Source organism: Lithobates pipiens, unplaced genomic scaffold (genome assembly GCF_037356315.1).
Source record: "Lithobates pipiens isolate NorthernLeopardFrog02 unplaced genomic scaffold, aLitPip1_a1.2 Scaffold_37, whole genome shotgun sequence".
Lineage (NCBI taxonomy): Eukaryota > Metazoa > Chordata > Amphibia > Anura > Ranidae > Lithobates > Lithobates pipiens.
The window spans coordinates 1,679,365-1,691,651 of NW_027507825.1; the positions used below are offsets into that span (position 1 = coordinate 1,679,365).

General features: G+C 49.7%; 1 protein-coding gene across 1 annotated transcript in view; it reads right to left on the bottom strand.

Annotated features, from left to right (window-relative positions):
* The window catches only part of DDHD1 (DDHD domain containing 1), a gene marked incomplete in the record, with an annotated part of 92,031 nt that overhangs the window by 21,935 nt on the left and 57,809 nt on the right, over window positions 1-12,287 (bottom strand). The window contains 2 exon segments of the mRNA XM_077466655.1: window positions 899-1,142; window positions 11,644-11,793. Of these exon segments, the coding sequence (XP_077322781.1) occupies window positions 899-1,142; window positions 11,644-11,793 (394 nt within the window).

Sequence of the window (12,287 nt, forward strand, 5' to 3'; positions counted from 1 at the left end):
CAGAACCCTCATGCAAGGAGGAAATCTGGGGGGCAGAACCCTCATGCAAGGAGGAAATCTGGGGGGCAGAACCCTCATGCAAGGAGGAAATCTGGGGGCAGAACCCTCATGCAAGGAGGAAATCTGGGGGGCAGAACCCTCATGCAAGGAGGAAATCTGGGGGGCAGAACCCTCATGCAAGGAGGAAATCTGGGAGGCAGAACCCTCATGCAAGGAGGAAATCTGGGAGGCAGAACCCTCATGCAAGGAGGAAATCTGGGAGGCAGAACCCTCATGCAAGGAGGAAATCTGGGGGGCAGAACCCTCATGCAAGGGGGGCCTCTGCGTGGGAGAATTCTCATGTAAGTGGGGACCCTGGTGAGGACACACCTGTAAAGTAGGACTCTAGAGGAGAGACTTTCATGCAAAGGGGAACAACATGTAATGCAAGAAGGGAATCTGAGGGGGGGGGGGCAGAACCCTTATGCAAGTGGGGCTCTGAAGGGAATTGGGGGTGGGCAGAACCCTCATGCAGGTGGGGCTCGGGGGTAGAGGGGAGCCCCCATGTAAGGGGGACAGGGATTCTCATGTAAATGGGGACACACATGTAAGAAGGGACTCTGGTGGGGACTTGACTCATGTTTCTAATTTTATTGGGGTTTTTTATTAGTGTCTAATGATTCTAATAACCCCTCAATTTTTTATTTTATTTTCTAGGTGTGACAGATGAAAAGCACGGTAAACCTCTTTCTTACCTACACGGACCACAATAAAAGCCCGTCAGAGGCTCTCACCCTCATAAAATAAAGTTTTTCTGGAGTGGGGTTTGATGCTGAAGTTTCCCGGTTTATACTCCATCTGATAATTAGCAGTATCAATCCCTATATGCCGCATTCTGGGCGTCACGGCAAACACTCACCTAATATACTTGCTTTGCCGATGTTTGTTATGGACTCTCCGTAGTGCCGTCGGGGCAGAACCGGCGATGTGCTGGGGCTCGGTATGCTTTCGGTGTCGGACACTGAGGTAGTATCTTTGGATGGGTTGATGAGAACCGGTCTCACCTGTTTGTAAGGGACGGGGTTGATGGTGTTGGACGAGTGGATCTGGACCGGTGAGATGTTGTTGTAGTGCTTCAGTATTAATGGTTCCAATCTGTAGGCCTGAGGAGAACCAGAGAGATCAGGAAGAGTTCAGCCTGCTTATCCATACCTTACAAATCAATGCCACATTATTTCCCTCTATAATATTCTACTATGTGTCTAATAATGGGATTTTAGGAGTCCATCGATGGGCCCGTGAAGGGATATACTTTCAGGTTATACTGCCACCTATGGGAGGATTTGGACACTGGAAAACAAAACAAAAACAATCTAGGCTAGCCCAGGTAATCCCCTCCCCCTTTCAGCAGGTCCAGTTTGTAGCAAGCAGTAGCAGAGCATGACCAAAAACACAGAATGGTGGGACTTGTGTCCCTCATGGACTCCAAGAGAAGGATTTTTAAAGGGGAGTACAACAATGCACAGAGGAGACACAGATGAGCCCTATACTGTGAGGATGTCCAAAAGCCGCCCACCTGAGGGGTGGACATCTTAATGCATATTAAAATGCCCCAAAAAACAGACCTAGTGACCACTTGCCGCCCAAGAGCCGCCTGAAAGATGCGCACCAGAAAGATCCCAGGAGAGGATGAGCCTCCTTCCTGATAGGTAAACCTGCCAACAAACCAGGAAGACCAGGAGAATCAACTGGATGTCCAAGACCAAGAAGAAATGGTCAAACACCGGAGAGGAAGACTCAATGCATAGGGGAACGCTGAACTATAAGGCCAAGGGAGAAGCTGGAAATCCTGAATTCACCCGATTGGGAGGAAAGGCAATCAACACAAGTAACATGGAAAGGAACAAGTTACTGGTAGAAACAGGTAGACAAGAAAACTGGGAAAAAAGGTCCTTGTAGGACAAGACCACCCGGTCTAAAAGAAAGGCTCTAAACCTTTACTACCCTTACTCACATGACAGGCTGGAGACCTAGTCAGACAATCACTTGGCCAAGGTAGAACCCTGAAGTGACAATGCCCTCAACCTGCAAGAAGTGTGAAAACTACCCCAGTAGAGAACCCACTAGTTGACCCCACAAAGCCGGCACCACTGAAGGTGTATGGGAACACTCCCAACAAGTGCAGGCAGGAGAGGAAGTCTAGAGCCCAACCATAACCTGGCGAGGTGGGTTACATCTCTGAGGGAGCTGGAAATAACCCAGACATTTACCAGTGAACCCAACCTTGATCTAAAGAGTCACGGGGCAAAGAATGTTCCAGACACCTCAGATCCAAGGAAGCACCATAAAATCCATAAAACAGGAGCCCAATCAGGACATCAAGGCATACTTGTCTGAGTGAATGCAGGACAGGCAACAGCGCCAGAAATGCATCCAAATATCTACTGAGCCAACCAAGGGAGATGGGCCAAACTGCAGGTGGACAGGTCCCATGGAGTCCTCAGGGCATTTCCTGTTCCTCACAGGGGATACCTGTATCAGGAGGCTAGTCAGAAAGAATTTGTTTCTTTAGGGTATCAGCATGGGTAAGACTGAAATCCACAGTACCATCCACAACCAGGCTACCTCTGCTGATGTAGGAAGGACTCCTAATGCTTCTAGGAGAAAACCCAGCAGTACCTAGATGGGTATTGCCAAGGTGTCTGAGCCAGGAGATCCGCCCAGAGCAGAATCCCACAAAGAAGGACCACCTTTTACTCGAAATCAGAATGCAAACCTGAAGAAAATAACTCTCCAATGAAAAAAAGTCCTCTAGAAATGAGAAGAGAATTTTGTAGCAGTCACTAAACGAGACAGCCGATTGATCCTGCCAGGAATTCCCTAGTCCACAATACAGACAGATGGTACCTGAAGTAGACCCACAACAACAGAGAAAGGAGCCAAGGTAGACAAAGGTTTAGAAGGAGGTGCCTCTTCTAACAGGAAGGTCCCTCAATGCCCAAACCCTGCAAAGAAGAGGAGAAGTATGACCCCCTGTTGAATGCTGAGGGGTCAAGGGGCATACGTGCTACGAGTCCTTCCAGTGAGGAGTTAGTTCACGGCCTACAGGTCCCTGTGCTGGACCTACCAAGACCAGATCCAGAGAGATCTTACATTGAGCTCTTTGGGTCGATGTTGCCTACTAGTAACTTCTCCTTTCCTGGGGGGCTGATCGCCTGTGTCTGATGGGGGTCGGAGGTGGCCAGGGTCACTGAAGGCCGGCAGTAGTGTTAGACAACATATTTGGTGTCCTTCTGACTCTTAGAGAAGCAAAACAATGCTTTCTCTATGCTGAATGACGGGAATGAGAGCAACACTCCAGCCAACAGACGACATCAGCACTCAGAAAGGAGGAGGGGAGGGGGGATGGGGCACTTCTGTTCGACAGTGGTTATTTAGTAGAAGCCCCTTTTGATGTAATACATCCAGGAGACTTTTTGGGAAATATGCAGTTTCTCACACCTGGATTTGGGGATCCTCGGACATTCCTCCTCGCAGATCCTCTCCAGTTCTGTCACGTTGGATGGTAAACATTGGTGGACGGCCATTTTTAGGTCTCTCCAGAGATGCTCAATTGGGTTTAAGTCCGGGCTCTGGCTGGGCCATTCAAGAACAGTCACAGAGTTGTTGTGAAGCCACTCCTTCGTTATTTTAGCTGTGTGCTGAGGGTCATTGTCTTGTTGGAAGGTAAAACTTCGGCCCAGTCTGAGGTTCTAAGCACTCTGGAAAAGGTTTTCCCCCAGGATATCCCTGTACTTGGCCGCATTCATCTTTCCCTCGATTGTAACCAGTCGTCCCGTCCCTGCAGCTGAAAAACACCCCCACAGCATGAAACTGCCACCACCATGCTTCACTGTTGGGACTGTATTGGACAGGTGATGAGCAGTGCCTGGTTTTCTCCACACATACCGCTTAGAACTTTTTGGCCTTAATTCTATCTTGGTCTCATCAGACCAAAGAATCTTATTTCTCACCATCTTTGAGTCTTTCAGGTATTTTTTTTTAACAAACTCCATGCGGCTTTCATGTGTCTTGCACTGAGGAGAGGCTTCCGTCGGGCCGCTCTGCCATAAAGCCCCGACTGGTGGAGGGCTGACTAGTGATGGTCAACTTTCTACAACTTTCTCCCAACTGCATCTCTGGAGCTCAGCCACAGTGATCTTTGGGTTCTTCTCTCTCACCAAGGCTCTTCTCCCCCCCGATAGCTCAGTTTGGCCGGACGGCCGGCTCTAGGAAGGGTTCTGGTTGTCCCAAACGTCTTCCATTTAAGGATTATGGAGGCCACTGGGCTCTTAGGAACCTTCAGTGCAGCAGAAATGTTTTTTGTAACCTTGGCCAGATCTGTGCCTTGCCTCAATTCTGTCTCTGAGCTCTTCAGGCCGTTCCTTTGTCCTCATGATTTTCATTTGCTCTGACATGCACTGTGAGCTGGAAGGTCTTCAATAGACAGGTGTGCGGCTCTCCTGATCAAGTCCAATCAGTATAATCAACACACAGCTGGACTCAGATGAAGGTGTAGAACCATCTCAAGGATGATCAGAAGAAATGGACATCACCTGAGTTATTAAATATATAAGTGTCACAGCAAAGGGTCTGAATACTGAGGACCGGGTGATATTTCAGGTTTTCTTTTTTTAATAAATCTGAAAAATGTCACCAATTCTGTGTTTTTCTGTCAGTATGGGGTGCTGTCTGTACATTAATGAGGAAAAAAATGAATTTAAATGATTTTAGCAAATGGCTGCAATATAAACAAAGAGTGAAAAATGTAATGGGGTCTGAATACTTTCCATCCCCCACTGAATGTAATAAAAATACTGTTGGAATACTTAGAAGAGCCTCTTCTCGTTCCCTTTTATTTAAGTTCCTCTGTGTTCTCTTCTTCGCTGGGGAAACTGGAGGCAACAAGAAAATGAAAGGCACTGGGATTGTGCGAAGTATCTCCCGGTGTTCAGTCCAATCAGCCTACTCAACAAAGTGAGGGCACGGCCTCAGCAAAAGGCAGCACAAGATGAACCCCGTGCGTTCCAGGCTGGCTGTGCAATGTCCAGTCTGATGGGGTCCAGAAGCGGTGCTCCAAAAGCCAGGAGAGGACGGCACCGGAGAAGAGCTGCAGTCGGACAAAACCAACAAAAAAAAAAATTTAAAAAAGGAGGAAAAAAAAAAAAAAAAAGTTACTCTTTAACACAGCAGAGATGTAGAAGAGAACCGTCCTGCTGGGACACTAGCAAAAAGCTGAGGCATGCTGGTAGGAGGACGGGTTATCCTGGGCTGGCCTACATTTTTTTTTGTTTGCCAGTGTCCTATCCTCCTGTAGGTGGCAGTATAACTCAAAGGTTAAAAACTTCCTGTGTCCCTCAGTAAATGATAAAAATTTAAATTTCATCTGGATGAATCCCATGACCAGTACAGGACTGTCCTGTGGATACAGATCCTAATGAGACCTTGTAGCCTCAGCCATGAGCGGGCAGGTGACCGGGTCTCTCTGCATTTCACCCATGCAGTTTAAAGCAACCCGTTACAACTCCCCCCTCCCCCCTCAGAGCGTACATTTAGTCCTCCTGTAGGAGCAAACAAAGTATCGGTCACAGTTTATTCGGTTAAGGATTTTCCCAGCCTCCATATGACAATACTGGTGTCTTGTGATTGGCCACTCAAATAAGTGCTGCCCATCCATAAGAGCACGGAGAATGACCAAGGTTCTCAGGGGTATATGTGACACTCCCCCAGCCCCTCCCCCACAACCCAGCACTCAATGCCAGGCATGGAGGCCATCACATAGGAGGAAGAATTCTCTGAGCTCTGCGCACACCGAGGCAAAACCTCTGCAGGACAGATGAGGGTGGCGGGGATTACTGGGAAGGCCCTGTAGTCCCCGGCCAGACCCCATATGAAGTCTAAGATGAAACGCGTCGGCTTCTAGTCCTGTTTACGCCATGTCTTGATGTCTACCAGGAATATTCTGATATGCGCTTTTATATCTGCTGAAATGTGAGTGTTCAACATTATTTTAAATTAAACTTTTGCCACACGGTTTGTCGAGTTTTCTGTTTTTCCTCTCTGGATTCATGTGTTAATGGAGGCATGGCGAGAGGATTAATCCACCTCTGAATTCAACTTTGATGGTCCTGCATAGCCGTGTGTGATTTTGATGCAATATTTATGGTGGAAGTCGATTATCCCCCCCACATCATCCCCTCCGGCTAACTTGGGGGAGTGATTGTCACCTTCTCACCACGGGCCCCTGGAACTGCCGTATATGTGGGGCAGAGGTCTTGGACCCTCTGTCCGGTGACAAGCGCTTCAGCTGGGGAAGTTCCTTGTAACTCCACGGATATTGCGGTTGGTGGTGGGCAAGGCCCCGATACCGGCTCTTCTGCTGGAGGCTCAACAGGTTGTTCTTCCTCAGCAGAAAAGTCTATGAAATCCCATGTCACTGTAACTGGTGTCTGGGGATAGAGATTCATCATCTCCTGTCCATGGAACCCAGAAGATGCCATCGGTGCTGGGCAGAGGTTAGCAGAGCTCTGCCCTGTTGTTGGCAGCTTTGGGGATGGCAGTCTCCAGATTTTCCTTGCTGATTCTCTGGCATGCTGCTGGACAGGCACATTCCTCCATCCAACCATGTCTTGTGCAGAAACAGGTTTGTCAAGGCCATAAGACCTCCGTGTCCATAGCTGCGGGGGCAGGTTGGCAAAGCACACTGTTACTATGCCACCTTGCCGACTCTTCAGCCAGGATTTCACAGCTGTCGGCTGGTACTTCCTTACAGACACAGGCAAAGGGAGCCTAGCCCTGGCACTGAGCAGAGTCTAGCAGCCGTCTGTAGGCGATCTCCAGCTCCCATTCCTGAATGGCCAGAAACTCTAAATCTTCTAGTGCCCAGCGCACTTCCGAGACATTCAGTAGCTCTTCTCTGAAATCCATGATTTCGTCCAATCCCCACTCCAAAACGCTCCCAAAGTTAGAGTCCCCTGTCAGCTTCACATACAACAGTCCCAGGCCGCCGTAGCCAAAGCCTTCCGTTAGGCTGTCATCTGCTATCCAAAGGCATGCTTGGCATACATGCCATCGAAGGGCTCTGCAGCTCTCATCCAACTGCATCTCTGCCCAGACCAGCCTGCTTAATTCAGCTGTCTGCTCCTTGTGCGTTTTTTTCTCCTAAAAACAGCACCCGCAATCCATACTGCGACCAGGAATCCATACTGCGACCAGGAATCCATACTGCGACCAGGAATCCATACTGCGACCAGGAATCCATACTGCGACCAGGAATCCATACTGCGACCAGTACCTTTCCTGGATGGAGGGGAGAACTTTCCCCTGGTGGCGCTGCTCATGGGCTGGCATTTCCTTAGAGTTTGCAGAGGATAGAATCAAACCATCCCAGCAGAACCTGCTCTGATACCGGTCCTCTGTGCTGTAGCTGCATCTCTCGCAATCTCCTTCCGAATTCCTCTTTTTTTTTTTTTTTTAAAAGATACAAAACATAAGTTGTTAGTAATAATTACATATACAAAACACTTTCTGGTAGCCACATGTTCCATTAAACAACATCAATAATAAACAACATAATGTATTCCTGCCATTTTTATAAACAAAACAATATCAATACGATATCAATATATTCCTCTTTCACGGCATTCGGCATCTGTACCTCTCCTGGTATCCGGACCTTGGATCCAGGTGGAGGTTTGGATGTCCCAGACTGCAGGAAGTATCCCACTGCTTGCCGAAGACAAGCAGACTAAGGAGATGGATTACTGGAACCATGTCCTGTGCTCTGATGAGACCAAGATAAAGGTATTTGGTGTCAGATGGTGACAAGCGTGTGTGGGGGCAACCAGGTGAGGAGGACAAAGACAAGTGTGTCTTGTCTACAGTCAGGCATGGTGGTGGGGGTGTCATGGTCTGGGGCTGCATGAGTGCTGCCGGCACTGGGGGGCTACAGATCATTGAGGGGACCATGAATGCCAACATGTACTGTGACATACTGAAGCAGAGCATGATCCTCTCCCTTCAGAGACTGGACCGCAGGGCAGTATTCCAACATGATAACCACCCCAAACACACCTCCAACACCACCACTGCCTCACTAAAGAAGCTGAGGGTAAAGGTGATGGACTGGCCAAGCATGTCTCCAGACCTAAACCCTATTGGTCATCTGTGGGACATCCTCAAATGGAAGGTGGAGGAGGGGAAGGTCTCCAACAGCTCCGTGATGTCATCATGGGGGAGGGGGAAGAGGACTCCAGTGGTGACCTGTGAAGCTCTGGTGACCTCCATGCCCAAGAGGGTGAAGGCAGTGCTGGAAAATAATGGCGGCCACACAAAATATTCACACTTTGGGCCCAATTTGGAGATTTTCACTCAATACTTTACATTGTAGACAAGTGTCATTTCTTCAGTGTTGTCACATGAAAATATTTACAAAAATGTGACTGAGGGGTGTACTCACTTTTGTGAGATTCTCTCTCATATACATACACATATTTTATTTTATTTTTTTTCATTACACATATGTATTTCCATATTTTGGACTGCACATTTTTCTAGCCCACACACACCTTGTGGACGTGTGATAGTCACTTGTTGATGACCAAAGATAATCACATTAATTAGCCTTTTTAATGACACTGATTTTCCATATCCGTTCGCTCTTCATAGTCACATTTTTATTGTATTTTTGTTCCATATGAATTTCTGATATCCATATAATTAGTACTGCACTGTTTTTTATTTATCCTTTCACACAAGTTGTCCATTGTAGTGCTGGCCGCTTTTTATTGGGACATTACTGCAGTACGTTTAATTACCTAAAGCATAGTAATGCTGCCCGCCGTGCACCAAACTCATCCTCCAATCTGATTGGTCATGATCCATGCATTGGCTCTCCATCAGAGTCGTGAGACCACCAGAAATCTGACACTTCTCGCCCCGTGACTTGGTTGGCTTCAAGGTGACAACACGTGGCTTCCCAGCTTTTGGGGGTGCAGAGCAGTGTAAAATATCATCAGGGAAAGACAGCAGAGACTCTCGGGGGTCAGGGGGGGGGGCTCTCAGCTCCAAGAACCATCCTCAGATAAGGAAACTGGAGGTATATGGAGGGAGTATACACCGCGGTCAGCCATAACATTGTGACCACTGACAGGTAAAGGGAATAACATGGATTAGCTCATGACAAGGACATCTGAAAGTGGGTGGGAGGGAAGAAGACTCATTGATGAAGGTGGGGGGGAGGGAAGAAGACTCATTGATGAAGGTGGGGGGGAGGGAAGACTCATTCATGGAGATGGGAGGGGGGGGGGGGGGGCTCATTCATGGAGATGGGAGGGGGGGGGGACTCATTCATGGAGATGGGAGGGGGGGGGGGGGGACTCATTCATGGAGATGTGGAGGGGGGAGGGTTATTGATGGAGGGGTGGGGGTTCGGCTTATTGATGGAGGTGGGAGGAAAGGCCCATTGATGGAGGTGGGGGGAGGGAAGGCTCATTGAGGGAAGTAGAGAGGGAAGGCTCATTGATGGAGGTGGGGAGGGAGGGAAGAAGACTCATTGATGGAGGTGGGGGGGGAGGGAAGAAGACTCATTGATGGAGGTGGGGGGGGAGGGAAGAAGACTCATTGATGGAGGTGGGGAGGGTTATTGATGGAGGTGTGGGGGGGGTCGGCCTATTGATGGAGGTGGGGGGAGGGAAGAAGACTCACTCATGGAGATGGGAGGGGGGGACTCATTCCTGGAGATGGGGGGGGGGGGGGACTCATTCCTGGAGATGGGGGGGGGGGGGCTGATTCATGGGGATGGGAGAGGGGGGGGGGACTCATTCATGGAGATGGGAGGGGGGGGGACTCATTCATGGAGATGGGAGGGGGGGGGACTCATTCATGGAGATGGGAGGGGGGGGGACTCATTCATGGAGATGGGAGGGGGGGGGGGACTCATTCATGGAGATGGGAGGGGGGGGGGACTCATTCATGGAGATGGGAGGGGGGACTCATTCATGGAGATGGGAGGGGGGGACTCATTCATGGAGATGGGAGGGGGGGGGACTCAATTCATGGAGATGTGGAGGGGGGAGGGTTATTGATTGAGGTGTGTGGGGGAGGGGGGGGGGGGGTCGGCTTATTGATGGAGGTGGGAGGAAAGGCCCATTGATGGAGGTGAGGAGGGAAGACTCATTCATGGAGATGGGAGGGGTACGCTCATTGAGGGAAGTAGAGAGGGAAGGCTCATTGATGGAGGTGGGGAGGGTTATTGATGGAGGTGTGGGGGAGGGGGGGATGGGTCGGCTTATTGATGGAGGTGGGGGGGAGGGAAGAAGACTCATTGATGGAGGTGGGGGGAGGGAAGAAGACTCATTGATGGAGGTGGGGGGAGGGAAGACTCACTCATGGAGATGGGAGGGGGGGGGCGGGGGGGGCTCATTCATGGAGATGGGAGGGGACTCATTCATGGAGATGTGGAGGGGGGAGGGTTATTGATGGAGGTGTGTGTGTGGGGGGGGGGGGGGGTTTGCTTATTGATGGAGGTGGGAGGAAAGGCCCATTGATGGAGGTGAGGAGGGAAGACTCATTCATGGAGATGGGAGGGGGGAGGGTTATTGATGGAGGTGTGTGTGGGGGGGGGGGGGTTTGCTTATTGATGGAGGTGGGAGGAAAGGCCCATTGATGGAGGTGAGGAGGGAGACGCTCATTGAGGGAAGTAGAGAGGGAAGGCTCATTGATGGAGGTGGGTGGGAGGAAAGGCCCATTGATGGAGGTGTGTGGGGGGGGGATTATTGATGGAGGTGCGGAGGGAAGGCTGGCCCGTGTAGTTCCGATCAAATAGAAAAGGTACTGGAGCTCAAATTGCTCAGAACGTAATGCTGGTTCTGATAAAAAGGTGTCAGAACACACAGAGCATTGCAGGTATGGGGCTGTGTAGACGTGAACTGGTCAAGGGTGTCCATTCTGACCCGTGTCCACAGCCAAAAGCCCCTACAATGGTCACATCAACATCAGAACTGGAGCACGGAGCAATGGAAGAAGCTGGCCGGGGCTGAGGAATTCAAGATTGGTTAGAGGAACACAAATTTGAGGTGTTTACTCCAGATCTCAAACCAAAAAAATCGAGCATCTGAGGGACGTGCTGGAAAAGTGCGATCCATGGAGGACCCACCTCCCAACTTACAGAACTTCGTGCGATTTTGATGCGACTTGAAACAATGCTTGTCTAGTCTTGAGGTCTATGGACCTCAAGTCGCATCAAAGTGGGACTAAAGTAGCGCAGATATGAACGGTACTCATTGAAAATAATGGGGAAACGACTTGTCATGTGACTTTGCAGTCCCAAGTCGCATGATAAGTCGTACTAGTGGAAACTGAGCCTTAAAGTATCTGCTACTGAGGGCTTGGTGCCAGATATCACAGCATACCTTCAGAGGTCCATGCCTCAACAGGTTGGGGCAGTTTTGGCTGGAAAAAGGGGGGCCTACTCATTATTAGTTCTGGCTGATCGGTGTAGATGCGAGATAGGCAAGGCTGCATGACTACAGACTGAATACCGGATAATAGCCCTGTTATGACTGGTTCCCCTTTAAATAAACAGAGCTCCCCCTGCTGGATATAATGAGATGAGCGGCCACTTACCACTGGGTCTGCTGGGTGAAAGATATTACACAAACGGTTACAAATGGCTCGAGGCAAAATATGATCTTGAGTGCCACTATTTCCGGGACGGATGCCGCGCAGCGCCAAGAAGACCGCTAAAGGCGATCCCATGCAGAAGAAATTCTCAACCTAAACATATCAAGAGAAATCATGATCAAAATGTAAAAAGGAGAACTTGCTACCCAACAACCTCACCCCGACTGCCCCCGCAAATCATATGTTCAGTTATATGATGGGGACCTAAAACTCGGCCTTAAAATGGACCCAAACAAAAAGAGCATCATCTGACAGGGAACATGTAGAGGTGTTGAGCAATACTATAGGCAGTGCGAGATCATCTAGGCACTGCTGTCTCTGCCTGCTAGTCTCAGGAGATTTGCTGCCTGCCCCGACCCCTGCCCAGACCTGACCACCGTTTGCTGCCTGCCACGACCCGACAATGTTATTGTTTGCTGCCTGCATTGGACTACTTTGTTTCCTACCTGCCATGATACCTACCCGCACCTGACCACTTTGTTTGCTGCCTGCCATGACCCCTGCCCAGGTCTGACTATTTTATTGCTTGCTGCCTGCCACAACCCCTCCCCAGACCTGACCACTGTTGGCCTACCACGACCCCTGCC